General features: G+C 39.4%; 2 protein-coding genes across 36 annotated transcripts in view; one reads left to right on the forward strand and one right to left on the reverse strand.

Annotated features, from left to right (window-relative positions):
• Positions 1–4,986, forward strand: part of ATF7IP (activating transcription factor 7 interacting protein) — a 113,758-nt gene extending 108,772 nt beyond the window's left edge. For all 35 annotated transcript variants that reach the window (XM_008532939.2, XM_070619160.1, XM_070619155.1 and 32 more), the window contains one exon: positions 346–4,986. In XM_008532939.2, coding sequence (XP_008531161.2) covers positions 346–765 — 420 coding nt within the window. In that variant the 3' untranslated portion in view covers positions 766–4,986. The remainder of the gene's footprint in view (positions 1–345) is intronic.
• A 708-nt stretch (positions 4,987–5,694) lies between these two features.
• The window catches only part of PLBD1 (phospholipase B domain containing 1), a 50,282-nt gene continuing 32,158 nt past the window's right edge, over positions 5,695–23,818 (reverse strand). Inside the window, exons 7-11 of the mRNA XM_070619174.1 lie at positions 13,132–13,332; positions 12,886–13,026; positions 8,701–8,886; positions 7,927–8,033; positions 5,695–5,984 (exon numbers count right to left, since the gene is read on the reverse strand). Coding sequence (XP_070475275.1) covers positions 5,793–5,984; positions 7,927–8,033; positions 8,701–8,886; positions 12,886–13,026; positions 13,132–13,332 — 827 coding nt within the window. The 3' untranslated portion in view covers positions 5,695–5,792. The remainder of the gene's footprint in view (positions 5,985–7,926; positions 8,034–8,700; positions 8,887–12,885; positions 13,027–13,131; positions 13,333–23,818) is intronic.

A 23,818-nucleotide genomic window follows, 5' to 3' on the forward strand; every position in this document is an offset into this window, starting at 1 on the left:
ATAGGTAGAGAATTAAATCATAAATTATTTTGTTAGAAGTAGATGATTATTTCAGTTTCTGTCAAGATGATGTTCCATCAGCAAGGGCTTTTGTTTTCCAAGGAAAACTCAATATTTTAGATCTAGAAAGTATAGCAAGAGTAACCTCAGCACCATGGTTTGGGATGTGATTGGTTACAAATCACCAAATAAAACTTGCCGTATGTGATACAGTATTTGGTATTTCCCAGATTCTTGACATAAAATGCTCTCTCTCTAAATGATTTCTAAGGTGTTTGAGTACTAGCATTCAGGAACAGTCCTTTCTGTGATTATTGTAAATCGACGTGACTCTTCTTTTGTTAGGAGCCCCCACGCCCTGTGCACCCAGCACCCTTACCGGAAGCCCCACAACCACAGCGTCTTCCCCCAGAAGCTGCCAGCACATCTCTGCCTCAGAAGCCACACTTGAAGTTAGCACGAGTTCAGAGTCAAAATGGCATTGTACTGTCATGGAGTGTCCTGGAGGTGGATCGGAGCTGCGCCACTGTGGACAGCTACCATCTCTATGCTTACCATGAGGAACCCAGTGCCACTGTGCCCTCACAATGGAAAAAGATTGGAGAAGTCAAGGCACTTCCCTTGCCCATGGCATGCACTCTCACCCAGTTTGTGTCTGGCAGCAAGTACTACTTTGCAGTGCGAGCCAAGGACATTTATGGACGCTTTGGACCTTTCTGTGATCCTCAGTCGACGGATGTGATCTCTTCTTCCCAGAGCAGTTAAACCTTGCAGCCTTTATCTCTTCTTCTTTCAGAATTTCCACTTTCGGTCTTGTTTTAATCTTGTGCATGATATCCATTGTAAAATCCACATTGTGCAAGATTTCTTGGACAGATGTGTATATACACTACATTTGTTTATAATCAGAAGTAAAATAAACTCAGCCCATAAAGCAAGAATCTTTTGGACAATTCAAGCTTCAAGGTTTTGAAATGTAAATGTGCACCTTGCTTTAGTTTTGAGGCTGGGAAATATGTGTGGGTGTTTGTGTGTGTTTTTCCCTATTTATATGTTTACTGCAGTGGAATCTCCCATTTTCATTCTCAAATTGACTTCTCTTCCGCTATGAAGTAAGTAGGTCAAAGGATCTGAGGTATGTAACTAGCATGGTTCTCTTCTGAGGGATCTGTAGGTTTACAGGTAAAGGATTTACACTGAATCTAAACAAAACCCAAAGAAAGAAAGAAAAAAAGTGGTAAATAGTTTGAAATAGGTTAATTTGAACACAGGAAATGATCTGTTCATCTTTTCTTTTGTCTCTTCTGGGTTGTTAATTAGGTGAAAAAGTTCTACAACTGCCCCTCCCTTTTCTTACCTGACTTTTACATTTATTTTGTGCCTTACAGATTAACCGCAGATACAAACACAGCCATTTGTGCATGGTCGTTTACTCTTCCCTTTCAGCCTTTCGCCCTTTGTTTCTCCTTCATCTCCACAAAAACAGAGCACATTCCCCTCAAATAAATTTTAAACCAAGTCTTTTATATATATTTTCATCAATGGTATTGCTACGTTTAACTCCAAAAATTTGACTTGCTATTTTTTTTAAGAATATAAATGCTTTTATTTTTGGTCACTATTTAAATTAACTCTGTATAAAGTGGACCAAGAGAAGACCATATTCATATTGTGTAAGAAAAATTTCCTTCAAACATATTTTAGTATGTATGTTGCACACTGTTAGAAATTATGAAAGCGGTTCTATTTCACTTTATCACCCAAAGCATAGTAATCTTTCAAAGGAAGTAAACCATAAAATTCACAAAATACGGTGAGCCAAAATATCAAAGGGAAAATCCATTTCCTCTTTTTTCTCATATCATTCTTTCTGTTTTAACCTTTTAACTTTGTTTTGATGGTGCCAAGTTTTGTCTGATTTACCCTGTGTGAACTTTGGATAGAATTTAAAATAGATCCTCCGTGGTCGTTTTATATAAGAATTAGACATAACGTCTGCGCATCTCTGTTCCTCTTCAAAGTTAATCAAATTCAGCATGGGTCATGGATTTTCACCATGAGTACCAGCTCTGCTGGTGTCAGGTAGGTGTTTGAATGTAGACAGTTTAGGACCAGAGAGCTGGGCTAAGTTTGGGGATGAGAATGTGGTTGGCAATATTTTGAAAGGACTTCATGGAGTTTGTGAAATAATTTTTCAAGTCATCTTTCCTTACCACATTTGAATTTGTGCTCCTACCTTCTCAAAATGAAATAGCCATTAATTTTACCTGGAATTATAGGAGGGAGTTATCCCTTCTGTTAGTGCTGCTTTGTTTGCAACTTTGATGGCTTATAGTAGGGAGCACTCTAGTTGTAAAGGTCAGTGTGCTGTCGCGTTAGGTGTAAAGTTTGACTGATACTCAAGAAAGCCTGTAGATTGCCAAAATGTAAATGCTCCCAAACCTTTCTTTCACTGTCAGAAAATGAGACCGCAATGAGCAAGTTTCCATGAGTCAAATTTGCCAACCAACTGTGTAGATGTTACTCATTCTGGGACTAATGATGATGGTAAAGAAGTTGCCAATGTCATGCCAATGGAAATTTCAAAAGGGAGAACCCTTCTGGATGTGTGTGAACACCTCTCTATATCTGCATGTATGTATGTTTTTACCTGCAGTGGTTGCAGTGTCAGTTATATGTTGAAGATCATTTCTGTCTACAGAATAGAAAGCCCATGTTCAAAATTGTTCTTTATTGGCCGGTTTTATGGTCACGAGACAGCAATTTGCTTACCTAGCCTAGATAAGGTTCCCTTAGTGGATGTTTTTATTAATATTCACTAATCTTTTTTTTTTTTTTTACAAAAGCTTTGATGGCATTATATAATCAGGTGAAAAAAGCCCAGTAGAATGAAAATATTGCATTATTTTAGCCTATATTGTGTGTTTTCTAAGGAAAAAAATCTCAAATATTAACCCTAAAAATAGATTTACTACAGTAAAGTAAAGCTTTTTATTCCAGATGGTGGAAGGAAGGGACAAAAAGAGATTGTAATTATTTGAGGAAAAAGTATATTATAAGATGGTCCCCTCAAATTATGGGACTTTTGGGCAACAGCTATATAGGATTTGCTGAAAGGTGCTGGGCTAGAACTATAGGCTTTTATTTGGGGGAGGTTTTAATGTTGATGAGTGCTGGTTTTTTGTTTGGTTTGTTTCTTTGGGGAGAGAGAATGGAGGACTCAACTAGAAATAGCTACTGATTACAGACTTTTTTCTAGCAGTTCACACCTCATGGTACCTTTTGTATTTCACAGTACCTTTTCACAAAGTATTACACGTGAGCTTGATTATCCCATTTTGGGAATGCAAGTTTGCTACATTTTTAGCCTGACAATACTTGTGTAAGTATTGCCTTATTGGAAATCCTGGAAACTTCTGATATTTCAACCTGAGATGTAGGATGTTTATATGGCATTTAAAGGTAACAGTGATGTTTGTTACTCCCTACTTTGCACTTTGTCAGAGTAATTTTCACCCTGTTTTAAGTGTGAGTAAGCCTCTTTTTAAAATTATGTTCTTGCTAGTAAATTTATAAATTACATACAAAGGCAAAATGTGTTGCTAACAGCTAACTTTATGAGGTAACTATCTCCCTCTATTTCTCTAGAGTTACTTTTTAAAATATGCAGAATACTGTGTACTGTTTAACACAGTAGAAGTTTACGAGAGAAGGGAAGAGTAGAACTTTCTTGCTGAAAAGTGAACATTTATTGGGATACTGTTGGCCTCACAGAGAGGTGTTCCCCTCTCCTCACCCACATTGTCAGATAGTAGATGAAAAGTCTGATTGAAAAAAAGTGACCTAAAGCAGGGAGCTTAGACCCTTAGGGACATCTGTCTGTGGGAGTCTTTAGGCAGGCTGCTCCACGTGGTTCTCTTACTGTCCTGGATAAGTGTTAACTTTGGTTTCGTTGTTTGCTCTTTTGCTTACATTTTCTGAATTATCATTTATGCAGCAAGGTGAGTGCTAATATTGCATGATATGCATTTATCTTGTTCCATGAATTTTCCAGTACTGTACAAGATTAACATGATAATGCCTGTGGTATCCTCTCTCACCTTTGTACACTGTGATCTTGGCAGTGCAGAGTACTGCAGAGACTTTCCAAGTGTTCTCCCCAACTTTCCTTCCTGGGCTACTAGTGTCCTGTGATTTGTTATTTTAACTTTGTCATTGACCAGTCTTTGGCCAGTTTTATTCTAATTTCTGGAAAAACCATGTCCCAGTATTAGAGTAGATAACTCTTGCAGATAACTCTTACATAAAACCACTGTATGATTTTGCCTTCCTTACGATTTTACTGGGCAAATGATGCCCCCTGCCCCCTTTTTAAATTTTGGGACAAAAGAAAAGATTAGAAGAATTCTCAAGTTTTGTTAGTGTGGCAGACTTGTCTAATTCCTACAACTTATTCCCCTTGAGCCAGCCAATGGGGAGGAATAGGAAGATACAAATACCTGGTTTGTCTTCTTGTCTTCAAATAGTTTTATCATGCTAAATATAAGGTTATGTTAATTTGTAGAGTCAACTAAGTACCTATCATTTATATTTAAATGCTGTCTTTTTTTTTTTTTTTTTTTAAGTTTTGTTTGTAAATAAGGTAACTGGGCAATCAAACACCTTTTGGGTATCCTGGCTTTAGTATTTTATCAGCCATTTCAAAATTAAATATAAAAACAAATCCTTTGTAGGATACTTGCATCCTGATTTTTCTTTATGACAGTTGCAAGTGTAAATAATAAGACAATGTAAGACCTTCCTAATGTCTAATATAAACTGGGCTATAGCAGTTTGCCCTATTTTTATTAGGTTTTGAAGGTTTTTGTGGGTTTTTTCTTTTTTAAATGTACAGTAGAGTGGTGTCTGTATAAGTGTTAACTGTAGTGGGATTTTGTCCAGCAAGCCTGAAATTTATACTTTGAAATAAAACTACTGGATTTGTAACATTCTGAGTGCTCGGATTTCTTTGGGATTATTCTCAGCCCTGTGTTTCTTTCTTTTGAAAGTCTCTCAGCTTGTTAAGAATCACCCGTTAGTCTGTACAGTACGGCCGGTCTACCTCCTTGGCAGTACCACGGCACTCACAGCACATCCAGTTCTCCAGCTTTGAGAGAAAAGTTGTCATGCAGTTGCTCCCAGATTGGCTACGCTGCTTTGAACTAAAGGGAGCCAACATTAAGGTTTGCTCTCTTGTGTGCCTGGCCTGCACGACAGAAAGACTCAACGATGCTTGTTAGTACCCAGAAAAACCACTAACTGCATTTCTAGTAGAAGTTCCTTTGAAAAGGCAGCCCCCGCCCCTCTCGCCCAGGGCTTTGTCATTAAGTGTATTCAGTCAGGGGAAGGAGAAGGAGCATGGAGCAGTACAGGTTCTTGGGCCAGGCCTGGAAGTGGCACTCATCTCAGATTCCATTGGCAAGAACTCTGTCACATGGCACAACTGCCTGAGGGAATCTGGGAGATGTGGCCAGGCATAAAAGGAGAATATGGATTTTGTTGAGTGGGGAAGCAGTTTCTGCCATACCCTCTTGTATATGTTTGCGTGCTGAAGCCTGGTATTGTTATTTATCAGATACAATGCTGCTCCTACAGTGCTCCACCCCATAGTGAATGCTTGTTAAAAACTATAGAATCAACAGTGGAAAATGAAAGTGACACAGAATTTAATATATTTTATTCACACTAATTTTGAATGAAAAAACGTAACTAAAATAGTGCCTTTGGTATCTTATTTGCAGCCTTCCATTCCCTCATCTCCTTCCTTTTACGTAAGGTTTCAAGATTGGTTTCATGGTAATAAAATCAAAGTTGTAGGCCTCTGGCATGCCCTCATGGAGAGTTTTGTTGAACCGGTTCCAGTGAAAAACAGGGAGACCACCTTGTACGGTGGGACCACTAATGGCATAGGCTGTGTACTTTGATGCTAGATAGATATCTGCCACCTGGAAAGAGAGGAGAGGAGCATTTTAGAAAACCATGTGGACAAAACTTGACTAAATCCCTGTTTTTCATTGTTTTTTTTCCTGCTCTTTTTCCAAAGTCACAATATTAGCCCCCTTTAAAACAAAATCTTGCAGGCTTCCACGATATGGTCTTCTGTATCTATTTGGTATTCGAATGTGAACCGCCTAGTAGAAGAGTGTTAAACTAACGTAGCCAAAAGTGAGATCTGGAGTCAGATTACTCATATTCGGAATTATAGTTCCAAAACTTACTTCAAAATAAGCCCTATATGACTCAGTTTCCTCAACTGTAAAGTAGGCTAAACACCTTACTTCGTAGAAGAGTTATCATGAGGATTAATGAGAGCAAATGCTTGGAGCAGTGCCTGGAATATATTAATTCCTCAATAAAAGTTATTCGGGGCAGTAACAAGAGTTTTAAAGTAGAAAAGGCTCAATATGAAAAAGTGATATCAAAAAGGGATCCACGGTTCTCAAAAACACCTAGACACCGAGTAGCAGCAGATCTCAGCCTTAGAGGGAATCCCCCCATACTCAAATGGCTCAAGAGAAAGGCAATTTTTTAAGAATATCCTTCAACTTTTTTTGATGAAAAATTGGCAGGCTCTTGTCTCCAGAAGAAGGTAAAATTGGCAAATGGAAGCTTGGCTTGGGTTCTCCCAAGCAAGGCAGCAGCGGTAATTTTCTTCGTGGGTTCTAGAATGGATATAACACTTTTCGCACACTTTACCAAATGTTTGCAAATACCATTAAAAAGAAAGAAATGCCAAAACATTCACTGGGGCGTCATGTGTGCCAGGCTTTCCATCCATCCTCTAAATTTTTTTCTACTTAACACAACATACTGAGAGTCATCAAGGCTAAAGCTTTGCCATCATCGCATAGCTAAAAGTGGGTTGAGTAGGAACTCAGACTACCCTAAAGCATCTCCTGTTTAGGCATTAGGCTGATGGAAAAACTAATGCACAGGGGCTCAGCATTCTTACAGTTTTCAGAGCTGATGATAGAAGAGTTAGCTCCACTTCTAACATTCCAGAATTTAGGACTGGAGATGCAAATGAAAAGACACATGCCCCAGCCCAAAGTGCGAAAGGATGTGCTAGAATGATTATTTCCACCAACTAAATGACTAACTCATACCCTGGAACACCCAAAACCCAGTGGTGTCCAGGTAAATTTTTAACCACCAGCTCTCTAAGGAACGAAGGCCGTAGTTTGTAGTGTTTGCTGATTTTCATGCTATAAATACTCCCACCATTGCTGATTTCAATCAACATGATGTCAACTGATTTTAGCAATTAGTTCTCACAAGTCTATATGAGCTGGCTTCAGCCTACCACTGCAAACCTATATATTACCTATATTATGGGGCATATTACAGCACTTATCAATTCTAACATGGTGAAAACCCTTTAGTGCTTTGGGCATCTGGTCCAATACTTGTTCCTTCAGTTAAATTCAATTCCTGTTTAATGTGAAATCACACTGCTCTCAATAATACGTTCTTTGGACTTTGGGCCAGTCTGGTAAAACTTAAGACCTCAACGTTATCACCATCATGATGATGATGATGATTGTGTACATTTACGAATAACCCACTAAGTATTGTTCTAAACCTTTTATAGATATTATATGTTTATTCTTCATAACAACCCAATGAGGCAAGTACTGCTATTTCCATTTCACAGATGAGGAAACAGAAGCATTACAAGATTATGTGATTTACTAGTAAGTGGCAGAGCAGGGACTAGAAGTTAGGCAGTGGGACCTACCACCAGAATCTCTGAAAAAGCTGACTCCTGAATTGAGTTTATGGTGACAGACTTTGCTGTGCTTTATGCCACAAAAACCTCTACAGCTTTGCCTGTGACTAGGCCTAGGTGCTGGTGGAAATTAAATTCAAAAGCCAGTAGCATATTACCTTCGTATCGTAGCAGCCTCCAGGACTCGGGTTCTGTGAGTTCAGGTCCTCACGGCAGCAGATGGTGTTGCAGGGATCGCCCCTACTGTAAGGATCCTTCTCATAATCTAGGAAACAGTGACGGGGAGAAGAGTGAATACTGGCTATTCTGAGATAACCCTTGTCCCCGCTAAGCTTCTGGGACCAGTTAAAGCCTAGATAATCAGAGAGTATACCCCAGAGACCTCCTGCGCCCAGCCTGCTCCCAGATCAGAGGTCCTCTTGGTCTGTACTAGGAGCTGCTCCAGGCCCAACCTGCTCCCAAGAACCTTGCACAGTGAAGAGTGGATGGAAGAGAGATGATAGAGGATAAATGTGCATTGATTTTTTTTTCAACAAAATAAATACAAATTTGACTTTGATACTGTTCATCAAAAATAAAGTACTGATGAATAATTTTTGTTTTTTTGGCTGCTTTTGTCCTTGGAAGAAAACCTGTGTTTGAGGGGCGGGGTAAAAAAAGTACCCTGTATGAGTTATTTCTTCTGTGTTTTACATAGAATGTTTTCAATTAAAAAAAATCTGTAGAATCTTCTTCCCTGTCATTTTATAAGGGAAGACAAAATTCTATTTGTTGAATATAAATATGTATAGTATTAATTGAATACTAAATACTTAGTTCAATAACTTCTTATAATTCCTTCTAGTACAGAGATGATAAACTTACATGGATTCTTTATCCATGTGGAAGAAAAGGAGTTTTGAAGAATGATTCTTGAGAAATGTGCTACGTACTGTTGTATCGCATGATATATTTCATGGACTCCACATCAGTCACTTTCCCTTGGTCGCGCCGGAAGATTTTGGCTCGTGGAGCCAGATCATAAGAGAAGTCCAAACCCAGCTTCTGAACCAGCATTGGGTAGCCACTCCAGTTGTAGATTTTTTCATGGAAAGGAATGTTGTAGGAGGGCCAATATCCTGATTTGGAACAGAAGGGAAGGAAGGGTGGCATTGACAGGGGGAGAGAGAGAGGAAAAAAGAAAGAAGGAATGAAAGAAATGTTATTAATGACAATTTCTTATGAAAATTGGCACAGGTGTGTCATTACGAAACGATATTATACAGAAAATAAAACTTTGAATGTGAACCCTGGCAGTCAAACCGATCCTTTTAAATCTACAGAATTGGTATACCTCTAGATTATTCCCTTAGGGGAAGAAGAGCATCAGAATTCTTTAGTTTTCACCCAAAATTCTTAAAGCAATCTATTAGCCAGAAAATTATTATTTATGGAGCAAAATGAAGTATAACACAAAGTGGTCCAGGGAGTTCATTTAAGTGGACTTGGTTACTGAAATGCCAAAAGATGGCCACTTCCCAATGTGGCCCTAACAGGGACCTGTGCCGGGTGCTAACCATGGGAGAGCGGAAGAACACAGTACCGGGAATCAGAAAACCTGAATTTTAGACTTGAAGCTGAATAACCAGGTCTTAGGCAGTTAATCTCATTTTTTTTTTTCTTTTTTTCAGCACGGGGAGGGAAGGCGAGAGTCCATAATGGGAAGGATTGGAGACGGACTCTAGGCTCCAGCAGGCTTTTCACTCTGACTCTAAGCATTCGTAACGGCTCAGCCTCATTCAAAGCTTCATAATGTGCCAAGGCCACGAGCCCATTAGTCACTGAGCATGTGACGTAACTCCAGCAGAATCAACATGTCAAGAACATCCCAGACCACAGTGGCCTGGGTTGTTGCCTTCGGACAGTTAGTTAACACAGGGACGTCGCCACCACTTGGGTTGACTTCCCACCCTCATTCTCTTGGCCCTTGTCTGCCTTTTGCTCTTACTGTTTTATAGGATCCTCTACTCAGGGGTGAGGTTACTGAGACAGAACAAATGACAAGACTTCCAACTTTGCTGATTCTGGGACACACAGCCAGCGTCAGGCAGAACTGAGATAAAGACAACACTGGAATTACAGGCTAAAATCACATTTATGGCTACAATATATCTAGGTTACATAGACTTGGGGGTTAGAGGGCCTGGGTCTGAAGCCTAGTTCTGCCATCATTAAGTATGTGACCCTAGGCAAATTACTTAACCTCTCCGTGCCTCAGTTTCTTCACCTATGAAAGTAAACAATGATAGTACTTATCTTTCAAAAGGATTGTTGTGAGCATTAAATGAGTTCAAACAGATAGAATGCTTATAATGGGGTCTAATTCTTGGTAAGCATTAGATAAATTTTTTTTTAATTTAAAAAATATTTTTTTCCTTTTTCTCCCCAAAGCCCCCTGGTACATGGTTGTATATTTTTAGTTGTGGGTCCTTCTAGTTGTGGCATGTGGGACACCACCTCAGCATGGCCTGATGAGCAGTGCCATGTCGGCACCCAGGATTTGAACCAGTGAAACCCTGGGCCACAACAGTGCAGCGCGTGAACTTAACCACTCAGCCATGGGGCTGGCCCCTAGATAAATATTAACTGTTATCTTCATGTGAACAGCACAAATGAATAATAAAAAATGGCTGCTTTAAACAAATTCACATTTTCATAAATCTTCATGATTTACAAAAGCATTTCAAATAGAGTATCTTGTATAGTCTCACAACAACCTGACGATGTATAAGTATTACCATCCCTCCTTACAAAGGAAGAAACAGAGGTTCAGAGAGGTCACATACCTTCCTTCTGACTAAAACACCAAGCGCTTCCATCAACATACCGCAGCAGCTTCCAAATGTCAGGGGGTTTGCAGGACTTTTTTTTTTAATGGCTATATGATATCACAATTATTTGGGCAAATCACATGTTTCTTTCTGAGCCTTTCTTTCCTTACGGTAAAATGGTAACTATACTACTTATTTGGAAGTATGCTATGAAGATCAAACAAGAGATCATAAATAAAAGGCCCAGAAGTGTCTAAATACAGTAAACAGTGAATTTAACACTCTGTTCTTCCCTCTGGAGAAAAAACTACAAATGGATCAGCATCAGCTTCTTTAAGTCTCAGAGGAGTTTTCTTCATGGGATCTAGGAGTGGGATTGCAAAGAACCTGAACCCACCATTCCATAACCAGCGACTGTCCGAAGAAGAAAAGGCCTTGGATAATCTGTCCACTTTCACCAGCATCTCCCTCCTGGGACATGCTATTATTATCAGGCTCTTAGGAGGGGTGTGGACCAGGCTTTAAGGACAGACAACTGGGTCCTCAGCTTCGAACTGCCATGCTAACCAAGTAACCACCTGAGGATGTGATTTCTCAGGTAGATTTTCCTACAAGAGGAGGAGGTGGGTCCGCTGCCTGGTAGTATCTGATCTGCTTGGCAAGTGAACTTCCCACCGTAATTAATTCTGTGTTATGCACCTTAGGTACATTTAATTGGCGTGAGCCATTCCCGCTGAGCTGGCTCACTCTGAGTGTCATTACAAAATCAATCTGAGGACCTGGGAAACCGAGGACCAGGCCCTGACCCCTGAGGTCCACACCCTATGCTGGCTCTGTCCCTACGGATCTATCAGCCGCTCTACTGCGACGGTTTCCTTCCTCTCTCTCACCTCCAGTCCAGTCTCCCTTTTCAAAACCTCCGATTCTCTAAAGTATGAAGGCGAAACTGCTGAGCAGGACACACAAGGCTAATATTCTTCCCTCACTACCCACCTTCCTCTTCACAGTCTCTCTAGCCGTCTTGAGCTAATAGTTTCTCAATCACGCCACAGTCTGCGTGCCTCCACTTATTTGACGTTGTCCCCAGGTCAGACTGGTGAGTCCCTTTTTAGCCTTTAAACCTCCCCTCAGGCATCATCTTCAGCTTCGTTTATTGAACAAATACTCAGTGAGGACTCTGTGTGCCGGGCACTATGTTCGACGCAAGATAATAGTGCTCAAGACTTTCAAGAATTATCTCAATTAACTCTCATGACAACCCTGTGAAATTGTAAAGGTCCACACTCCAACATCCAAAAACTCTTGGGGGGCAGATGTGTTTCAGAATTCAGGGTTTTTCAAATTTTAGAACAGCAATAGAGTCTGTATATTATATACAATATTGCAGTCTCTGTGGGGAGCAATTCATAATCAAAGGTATTGATATTTCTGGGGCCTAATGTATAAACAGTCTCCCTAGAGGAGAGGAAATAAAGACCATAAGTAGACAGTTCAAGTTAGTTTTTGCTACCAAATGAGTTCAGATAAGGTTAGATTTTGCTACCAAGTGAGCTAGGACAAAACAAACAAACAACTTCTGATTTTAGAATTTTGAGATTTCAAAATTATAAATAAGTGACTGTGGACCTGTACCATTACTGTCGAGTTTTACAGATGAAGAAAGTGAGGCTTAGAGAGAGTGGATAATTTGCCCGAGATTGTGAGGAACAGAGATTCAAATCAAGGCAGGGTGACTCCAAAACCTGGGCTTCCAATGTCTGCGCTACGTCCTCGCCCTCTAGAACTGCCTTCTCTGACCCCTCCCACTGACAATGGCGCCCTCTTTAGTTTCACACCGGGCTTGGGACACCAGAACTTATTCCCGCTCTTCACTTTCTGGGTTCCAATGGCTGCTTTACGTGTCTTACTAGACTGTGAGCTCCTAAAGGTCAGAGGTTTTGTCCTGTATCTGTGCTTTTCCAGTCCCTGGGCTACAGCAGCACTCCCAGAAATATTTGCTGAATTGAACTATAAAAGGTTTACTCAGGAACCCAGGAGAGAAGGCAATATTAGAGCCATGAGAAGTCATAAGATGGTCAGTGCCTGGCTTTGTCCCAATCTAGACACTGTCACATAAGACTTTGAGGTGCACGTTTTACACGTTGTGCTGAACCTGGTAATTCTTTCCCAGTGTAACTAGCAAGGGGAATCCCATTCCTTCTTTCCCACTATATAGTCCCCATCATACACTCACACACCACACATTCCCCACCATATACACACACACATACTCCTCAGACTTCCAGACTTCCAGCACGAAGAAAGTACCTTTCCGTAGAACATCAGTTTGTTCAGAAAATTCTACATATGTAGGAATTTGCTCCACAATGTACAGAGTGCCTTTGTCAAGGCTGTGCCTCACGTTTACCTTCTTCAGGTCCAAGATCATGTACTGATTGTTATAGGTGCCTGAAATAGCAGGAAACGTGAGCAGGGCATGAGTATGGCTTTACTGGCTAACTCGAAATCTAAACAGATGCACGTGCTTAAAAGTTGCTCTGCGGGGCCACTTACCAGAGTTGTATTTTGAAAAGATCTCTGCCCACTCCCTGCCACCATTTGCCATCATATTGGCCACACGGACTCTTTGCCAGGCTAGGAGAGACTGGGGTACCACAAGCTTCAGCAGGGTCTTATTATACACACTGTTTGTGGTCTGCAGCAATATCAACCCACTGCTAAGAATGTAAAAGTCATCCAGAGACTCCAAAAACCCTGCAGGAAAGACAAATATATAAATCAGCATGTGAATACACAGAATACTGAACCATCATTAGCACAGAGCTTTACATACACAATGCATTTTGCAAAGAATAGCAGTTATTATCGTCCTTGACCTATAGTAGCTGCTCCCAGCTCTGCCTCACCTTTGTGGCAGTTACTCAGCTGCTGCTTAGGAAGGGGCCAGGTCTTCCATCCCTGGATTCTCTATTGAAATTTTTTGATTTTATGATTTGGGATGACAAAAATAAATTAAATCAGGACTGTTCCCATTTTCCAAAATGATGAACAGAAACAGATCCCCACTTGCTAGGATTTTGCAGACCTTTTAATTAGGGAGGGAGATTAGCAGAATTCATTGCTGGACAGTAAGAATATGGATGCCTTTTTCCTTCTCTTTCTACTTTTCTGTGTTCTCCAAGTTTTACGTGATGAGTTTACATCATTTTTATAAATAGAAAAAAAATCTACATTTATAATGAACATGATTCTGATACTAGGATATTGACACTCTGGGTCTACGCTTTTTATAAATGTTGGAGTCAACACTTGAAAATCAATGAAGCTACAAGTCTTTTTTATTTTTTTAAGTTTTGATTTCTTTACTTTTGGTGAGGAAGATTGGCTCTGAGGTAAGATCTGTTGTCAATCTTCCTCTTTTTGCTTGAGGAAGATTACCCCTGAGCTAACGCCTATGCCAATCTTCCTCTACTTTATATGTAGGATGCCACCATGGCATGGCTTGATGAGCTGTGTGTAGGCCCATGCCCAGGATCTAAACCTGCAAACCCTGGGCCACCAAAGCAGAGTGCATGAACTTAACCATTACACCACTGGGCTGGCCCTAACCACAAGTCTTTTTCAAAAGCCTGCTTTGTGTTTATGCTGCGATGAGTGTGGCAGAGATCAAGGATTATCAGACACAGCTGTAACAATGAGAGGATATATTTCATTGGTAACTAACAGTGATAGACAGACTGGCAGTGCTAAAGAACCATCAGACGGGCCCCAGGGAGAGTCAGAAGGGACCTGAGTAATGAGCTCCTCTGGTGCTTTGCAAACTTTCACCATTTTAATACCATTTTATTATTTTTGCCGCATCTAATTACTACTTGTACTATTATTTGCTTACTATTTTTTGTTGAATTAACTGTCTTCAAACTTAAAATATTTAGCCTTGTCACATACAATAACATCCAAGGAGTTGTGGCTTTAATGTTTTGGGGTTCTTTTCCTCCATGAAACACATTAAAACAAATATGATTCTACTAACATGCAAAAAATACTTGTGCACTAACCACCTAATAGCACCTCACCAGCACTATGCATGTCACGGGTTGAACAACACCCATGTCGTCCTATGCTTTCGTGATTGGGAAGAGCAAGATGAGGCTCAGAGAGGTGAGGGCATCTAACCGAGATGATGCAGCCAGCTCCTGGCACACTTGGGCCTAGAATGCAGGTCCTTGATCTGGTCACTTTCCAGACTTTCCATGAAGTCTGAACAACTAGGCTCAGCCTTCATGGCTCTCCCTCTTCTAGGTTAATGAAAGTTGGAGGAGGAGAGCTTCATGGAGGAAGTGGAGCTGGAACTGAGTCTTGCAGCTTGTATATGCATTGACCAGGTAGAGAGCAGTGAGCATTAAAAGTAGGAATGATAACATAACAAAGGTATACTAGCAGGAAAGATGCAGCATAGGCGGGTGGAAGCTTTGCGAGGCAGGAGCAAAGAAACATTAGAAAATACAGGTGGATAGTCATTCACTCATTCACTCAACAAACAAGCTATTGTGTATCCACTCTAGGCCTGGTAGGGATTGATAAGGTAGGGTCAAATACAGAGATGATCTGAAGCTAAAGATAATTATGAGTTCAGAGCATGCAATGGGAGTCAGGGGGCCTGCATTTTACTTCCCTGCACTGCCACGAATGACTTTGGGAATTCTCATTTGCCTCTCTGTTTCTTATTCCCTTCCTCTGATAACCTGGGACTAAGTGATGTCATTCAGCTCTGACAGTCCAATTCTAATTTCTGGAAATTTCTGAGTAGGAAAGTTACACGATGACAGCAGTGTTCAACTAATGCATAATGAGCCTCCACAAGTCTGCCATCAACCTAGACAGAGGTTTGTATAAATGAAAGAACGTTGCACACTGCAGGTGGTCCAAGGTTTGATGAATGGATAGCATCCTTGAATGAAATTTTAATGGGCAACCCTTCTGGGAAGATACAGCCTGGACATCGGATACAGGGCTTGTCAAGCAAAGTGTGGGATGGATTTCAATGACCATTCATTCATCTTTTGGGCTGGGGTTGTTTTGCAGTGTTCAAACTGTACAACCATACTTGGCAGCCTTGAGCCAGCTCTCTGGTAGAAAATCCCCACAGGGTGGGATGCTGTACTGCCTGCCGGCATGATGAACTTGCTAATTCACTCTTATTGTAGCAACCTCTATGGACACAAGAGGGCAGGCATTCTTTAATATGAGCGAGTGAGTGAATAATACTGACATGTAAGAAGCAGTGTTTCATTCAAGGGCAAGACTGTTTATTAAAGATGGAAAAATGTAGGCCACTCAGAGTTCTGGAACACAGAGGAAGCATTGGGTTGCAAAAACCCTAATCAAGGAGGTTAATTCTAGTTTAGAGATGAAGATTTAAAAAAAAGGAAAAATCCCAGAGAGGGAATAAAGTCTTGAAACATTGCATTATAAGAGAAACACATATTCTTTGACTATGTAAAATTATATTCTTGCTCTAATCTGTCCTTCGCAGCTTCAGAAAGCAGACTATTTTAGATCAAGAGACAGTGAAGGACTCCAGTGTGACAGTCAGCCTGCAAAGAACATTTCATAGCAAGCTTCCTGCTGAATTCAACGAAGAAATAAAAGGGAACCTTTACAGTTAATAAATTGTATTTCAAGACTTAAAAGAAAACACTTGAGTCACAAAAATAAACAGGGACCACTACCCTCTGATGCCATGTAGACCTATTGCTTAGTACAACCTGGAAAAGTTTACCCTTATTTATTTGCATATTGCATGCATTAACTGCTCCAAAGCTCCAAAAACCAGACATGCTCCTTCCTTCCAAAAGAGTAGAATCAGCGTTGACCAAGGACAGAAACAGCGTACAGCTCAGGGTCAGTAGTATGGGTCGTGATTGTACAAATAGCTGTGCTGCATTTCTTCACCCCTCGCTCTACCCATATTCTCTGCAAGGTGACTTTGCAGTCTCACCCACCAAGAGGTGTTGTCTGTTTCCCCATCTTTTAAATCTGGGCTAGCTTTGGAACTTGCTTCAGCTAACAGAATGCGCCAGGTCCGAGTCTAGGCCTCAAGAGAACTTGTGTACTTCTGCTCGCTCTCTTGCAATCCTGATACTGTCTTGTAAACAAGCCCGGTCTCGCCTGGTCTCTAGGATGAGAGACCACGTGGAGGAGAACCAGTCATCCAAGCCAAGGCCAGCCTCAAGCCAGCCAACCCCCAAATGTGCAAGAGAGTTCATCCCAGGTCAGCAGGGCTGCCCACCCAACCCATGGCCAACCAGAGATGCATGAATGTGCCAGCTGAGATATCCAGAAAGAACCACCTCACTGACCTGTGTCGACTCAAAAGCAATAATAATCACATGTTGTTCCTAGCCACAAAGTTTTGGAGGTTATTTCTTTACACAGCAATAGCTAACACACAATAATAGTAATCCAATTATACAACATATTTTGTTGTGAGATGTCTTGCTGCTTTTGATTGTAACACAGATGGATGTGACATGTTAGGAACTCTTTTTCCTTTCTTTCCTTTTTTCATAAAAGAAAAACCAAAGTAACAACTTTGCACCACACTCAGCCTTTCTGCCCAGCTTCTTCCCACTGCTGAGGAGGGACAATATCACTTCTCAGACGTGTGGAAAGTACCAACCTGTGCTGGGCTACCTGATTTCTCTGAGCCAGTCTGATAGTCAATCAATGTTTATTAAACACCTACTATATCCCAAGCACTGAACAATGGCTCCCAGCCCACAGACTGTGTCAGAATTCCCTCAGGAGCTTTCTCAAGAGGAACATGCCCAGACTGCCCTCCTCCCGCCCACCTCTGCTCCCCTCTGAGTCTCCACCAGGACCCCTGCTCGAAGATTGCTGTCTGCAGCACGAGAATCTTCTGCTTCTTCAATCTGAAAAAGGAAGCCTGTGGGTTCCCTGTTATCCCAGGACACACAACCCTACCATCATTTATTTTGCCTACTCCACAATGGATTCAGTCTTCCCATCGTCCAGAATGGCATTTATTTGCTTCTCTTCCTGCCAAGACCCTCACTGGTACCAATCAACCTGCATTTCTTTCAGTGATTATTCTTCAATCAAGTAAGGATTTATTGAGGACGTTTCTGCCTAATCCTGCCGTAGGAATGCGATCAGTGGAGGATCCATACTATCATGTATTATTGAGAAAATAAACAGCATTGTCAGAAATAAATCTAAGACTAAATCCCAATACAAAATGCCTTTCCCATGATACCATATGCCTGACAACTATGATGAGAACAGATATGTAGTCAAGTAAATGGTGACAACACAACACACGCAATGGAACAAATACAGTAGAAGCAATTAAGAAGAGAGTGAGTCACGGGGAGCTGCAAGTTTAGACAGGGTGTAGCTGGGGAAAACACCTTATAACCAGTTAACCAAAAAGAATATGGAAAATAAGGTGAGATTCCTGGAAAGATAGAAGGGAGGAAAGCTTCCTGAGCTAGGTGGGGAAAGATGGTCAAGACAGATATGACCTGGGAGAAGTCATCAGTGTCCTGGGATGCTGCCAAAGAGGAGATAAAGACCAAAGGAAAGGTATTTAAGAAAGCAGAAATGAAGTGCTACAAAATCTGTTTAGAATCCTAGTCCTACTTTCATTTCTTTTCCTCCCTTGGTTCTACTTTTATAGGGGGAAGACATCAAGCTTGGCATGTATTAACTCACAGATTGTGTGTATGTACCTCATTAAGCTTTATGAACAAAGTAGGATAAAAGAGGTAAGGTGAAATTAAAAAAAGTAACTACAATACCTTAAAAATGTTTACAACATACATAGGCAATTTTATAACCCATGAAAGTAATAACATATGGCTGATGATTGAGACTTTGCTAAATTTTCTTGGGGCTTTGAGACTATTCTTTTATCTTCTTGTGCACCGACTTTCAAGTATTTGAACTTCAAACAGGAAAAGGCTGGGCAAGTCTTTGCTACTCAGACCAGGTGGGCTGCCAGAGTCTCAACGGCTGGCTTGGACCCAGTATGTTAGAATCACCTAGGGTGCTTGTTACAAAGACCCCAGCCCAGATCAAGTGGAAAAGAATTTCTTTGGATGGCACTTTGAAATCTGAATTTTTAGCAAGCACAACAGTAAATTTTAAGTTTAAGGGGTGTGTATATGTGTGCGGGGATGTAATGCAGAGTAGCACATGCAAGCTCTGTGAAACACACCAAGTTCATTCCAGAAAGCCTCATTTACTGCTAATTGAGCCTGAAGCCTCAACCTCATAGGGATCATCATTACAGGAACCCACAATTAAAACTCTTTGAATAGGTTCCAGCTTTTGTTCCCACGCAAAAACTCCACCCCCCTGACATGCCAGGAGGCCCTTTGAGTTCACAGCTTTTTTAGTTTTAACCATTTAACTTAAATGCAAACTGAATCATTTCTGAAAAGAAAAAGTGGATATTTATAGTCAGATATTGTGTTTGAACTCCAGTCCCCAACCTCTGAGTGGCATGATTTTGAGCATGCTAGCTAACTTCTCTGAGCCTGTTTCTGTATTTCAAAAATGCAGATATAATATGCTTCTCGTTAGGTTTTTATGAAAATTAAATGACATACTACATCACAGATGTTCAGCCTAGTATCAGTCACTGTGCCAGGCTCATAAGAAGGAACTGAACAAATATTAGTTGTTCTTTTAAGTTTCAAAAACAAGTTGGGCACAAACAAGTTTATAGTAACTTATTTAAAACTGAGTGCTGCCTAATTCCCATAAAACTAGTTAGGTCCTATTCACGTCACTAATCATCAGGGTGGCTACAAAGGATTAGCTTCAAGGTCCAACTTCTGTATTGAACATACAGGTTTGCATCGGAAATGCCTCGATGATAATTCCTGAGCATGTTGGACTCTGGTTTTCAAATCAAGGCTCTAAAAGGGAGCGCAGTACGACTAGAAAACAATGAGATTGTGAGAATAACAATGCTCTCTTGGGCAGCCCTCATCTCCACCTTTCACTTCGTTTCCCCCTCTTTCTCCCTGCAGTTACCATCATGTTCACATCAGGGTGGGGCATCCATATCTGTCTGCCTGTCTCCTTCCTTTCCTTTTTTCTTCCCATTCTTTTTTTCCTTCCTTCTTTTCCTCCCTTTTTTCTTCCTTGCTTCCATAAATATTTAGTCGATGATTACAATGTGCAAAGCTCTGGGCTGGCCCTGGGATGTAGACATAAATACGGAATATGGGCTCTGAAGAAATTACACACAGGCTTCCGGGGGAGCTCAAAGCAGGGGTGGGTTACTCAGCCTGACGGTGAGCAGAGGCTTCTAGGAGGAGCTCTTGTGACACCTTTTGTTAGCATGGAAAGCATTTGGGCAAAATGTATTAAAAGGCAATAAAAATGCTCATACCAATAATGGCAGTACAAAGAAACTGAATGATTTCTCCCACAAATAAAAATGATAAGCCCTATATAAAATTATTTAAAACAACTAGTTTGAAGTTACTAGAAAATGCCCAAAGGCAGGGAGAAACTGCACACTGGTAGCATTAGCTAAGCATATGAATACGTGGCTTCTTCGCTTGAGTGTGCTCCCTACCCACTACCCCCAGCTCTGGTCGGGGAAAACTGCAGCCATAATGACTTGAGATGGCAGGTGTCAGAATTCAGAGCTGTGGAACAGCTGAGAATTTAAGGGGGAAATTTTGGAAGCAAGAGAGAACTACAAAAGAGCAAAGATGCAAAATCTGAATATAAAGTCCGCCGAGTTCCTTGGCGGACCACTAACTACGCAAGAGGGTGAGAGAGGCAGGGAGCCAGGGGCAAAAACAGAGAGAAGTGAGAGATGTACCCTTGTAAGACAGAATTGTTCCCGGTGAGATACGTGAGTTTGCTGCAACTTTGACAGACGGTGTTCCCCAACTCACATACAGCTCAGACTGCTGGGGCTGTCAAAGGGCAAAATTGACAGCTGGGGAACAAATGGAAATTTGGAGGAAAGCTTGGAAACAAGCCAATCACAGAGAGAGTTAGCTTTCAAATCTGAGTTACTCTCTGCCAAAATCCTTGGCTGTCTGCTAAACTACACAGGTGCAGGGAAAATCTCCAGGGGGCCAGGTTGAAAAAGGAGCAGCTAGAAGCAAAAAACACTGAGCAAAGACATCAGCTGCTGCACACTGTGAGGGAGACATATTTTGAAGTTTGAGTACCAGCAAAGTAAGTACCTACTGTAACGAAACACCAACAATTCTCAGAAAAACAAATTCCAGAGTCACTATAATGTACTATATCCTCATGTCCAATTTTCACCCAAAAACTATTAGGCATGAAAAGAAACAGGAAAATGTGACCCATCCTAAAAAAAGTCACTAGAAACTTTCCTTACATAGGCTTAGATACTGGATTTAACAGACAACGACTTCAACTTCAAACAGTTCAGAAAGGGAAAACATAGTATTACAAGTTACCTGAGGGAATATTAATAGAGAAACGGAAACTAAAGAATGAACAAAATGGAAATTCTAGACCCAAAAAGTACAATAATTGAAATGAAAATTTCACTGGATGGATTCAATAGTAAATTTGAGGTGGCAGAAGAAAGAATCAGTAAACTTGAAACAGGTCCATGAAAATTATGCAGTTTGAGGACTAGAGAATAAAATGAAGAAGATGAAGAAAAATGAACAAAATCTTAAAGACCTATGAGATAAGATTAAACATTCTGACATATAAGTAATTGGAGTCCCAGAAAGAGAAGGGAGAGCTAAGGGGATGGAAAAAATGTTTGAAGCCATAACTGTTGAAAAATTCTTGAATTTGATGAAAAACATTAATTTACAGATCTTAAAACTTAACAAACTCCAAATAGAATAATTACAAAGAAAATCAGAGCTAACATATTACAAAACCAAAGATAAAAATCGGAATACAGGGGAAAAATTATATATATATATAATATACATATTACACATATTATATATAATATATATTTTTTAATATTTAAAAGTATGTATATATATATTACTTGTTTTAATTTCTTTAAAAGACATACATGTTTAAATAAAAATTATGACACCACATTGGTGGGTTTATAACATATACATAATATATTACAACACCACCACAAAGAATGGAGGGAACTAAATGGGATTATTACCAATGCAATATTCCCATCCTTTTTTACTTGAAATAATGAAATATTTAATTTATGTAAATTTTGATGAGTTAAAGGTAAATGTTACAATTTTTAGTGCAACTACTGAAAAACAATGCAACAAAATATAGCTAGAAAGCCAACGGGGTGCTAAAATATAAAATATTTTGTTAAAATACTAATGAAATATTTTCAGTACAAAAGAAGACAGGAAAGGAGGAACAGAGAAATAAAACAGAGATGATTATAAAGAAACTAAATAGCAAAATGGCAGACCCAAATCCAAATATTTAAATATTAACATTAAATGTAAATGCACCAAATACTCCCATCAAAAGTCAGTGATTGCCAGGCTTAACAAAGAAAAAAAAGACCCAACTATTTGCTGTCTAGAAAGACATACCTTAAATACAAAGACAAATAGATTGTAAGTAAATGTATAGAAAAAGTACAAGATGCAAACCGTAAGCATAAGAAAACTGGAGTAGATTTATTAATATAAGACATTACAGATTTTAAGACAAAGGGTTTTACTAGAGACAAAGAGGGACATTTAATAATCATAAAAGGGTATGATGATATTATTGTTGGAGGTGTAAATATTCCTCTCTTAGTAATTGGTAGAAAAGTAGACCAAAAAATCAATAAGGATATAGAAGACGTGAACCACACTATCAACTAACTTGACCTAATTGACATTTAGCGAAGGCTACACTCAGGAATACCAGAATTCACATTCTGTTCTATTGCATATGGATCATTCACTGAGATCGACCCCATGCTGGGCCATAAAACAAGTATTAATAAACTTCACAAAAATTTGAAATTGTGCAGAGTATGTTCTCTGATCACAACAGAATTAAAATAAAAAAACCAGAAAGACATCTGGAAAGTCTTCAGATTTTTGGAAACTAAACAATATACTTCTGAATAAGTCACAGATTAAAGAACTCATGTGAAAGATTAGAAAAGATTCTAAATTGAATGAAAATGGAAACAAAATATAGCAAAAATTGTCACATGCACTGAAAAGAGTGCTTAGAGAGAAATTTATAGTTTTATTTCTTATAGTAGAAAGGAAGTAAGATCAAAATCAATTATTTAAGATTCTACCTTAAAAAGCTAGAAAAAAAGCTGATTAAATATACATAGAAGAAAGAAAATGATAAAAGATTAGGAATGGAAATCAATGAGGAAGAAAAATAGACAAATAATAGGAAACAAATCAATGACAACAAAATCTGGTTATTGGGAAATATCAGTAAAACTGATATACCTCTAGCTAGACTGATCAAGAAAAAAGAAGACATATTATTGTGAATAATTAAAGGGCCTTAACTACAGATCCTACAGACACTAAAAGATTAATAAAAATATTATAAATAACTTTACTTCAATAAACATAACAAAAGAAATAGACAAATTCCTTGAAAGACATAAATTTTTAAAAATGACTCAAGAAGAATTAGAAAACTTGAATAGTCCTATATCAATGAGAGAAATTGAATTCATAATTAAAAACTTTCCAATAAATAAAATTCCATGTCTAGATAGCTTAATCAATGAATTCTATTAAACATTTAAGGAAAAAAAAATACCAGTCCTACACAAACACTTGCAGAAAACATAGAAGAAAAAAATAATTCCAAAATCAGATTATAAGGGCAAACCTATCCTAATGCCAAAACTATTAAAAGAAAAGGAAACCACAGACCAATATCTCTCATGAATATAGATGAAAAAATCTTTAACAAAATATTAATAAATTGGATTAAAAAAATAAGAATAACATATTATGGCTAAGTAGGGGTTATCCCAGGAATGCCAAATTGGTTTAACATCTGAAAATCAATCAAGAGAATTCACCATATTAATAAAGAAGAAAAATCATATGATTATTTTAATAGAAGCTGAGAAAGAATTTCACAAAACGCAACACTCATTCATGATAAAAACATTAAGCAAAGTAGAAATAGAAGGGATAAAACCTTAAAAAGGGTATCCACAACTAACGTCATACTTAATGGTGAAAGACTGAATACTCTTCCCTTTAAAAGATTCTGATTTCCT

Source organism: Equus przewalskii, chromosome 5, assembly GCF_037783145.1.
Source record: "Equus przewalskii isolate Varuska chromosome 5, EquPr2, whole genome shotgun sequence".
NCBI classification, from domain to species: domain Eukaryota; kingdom Metazoa; phylum Chordata; class Mammalia; order Perissodactyla; family Equidae; genus Equus; species Equus przewalskii.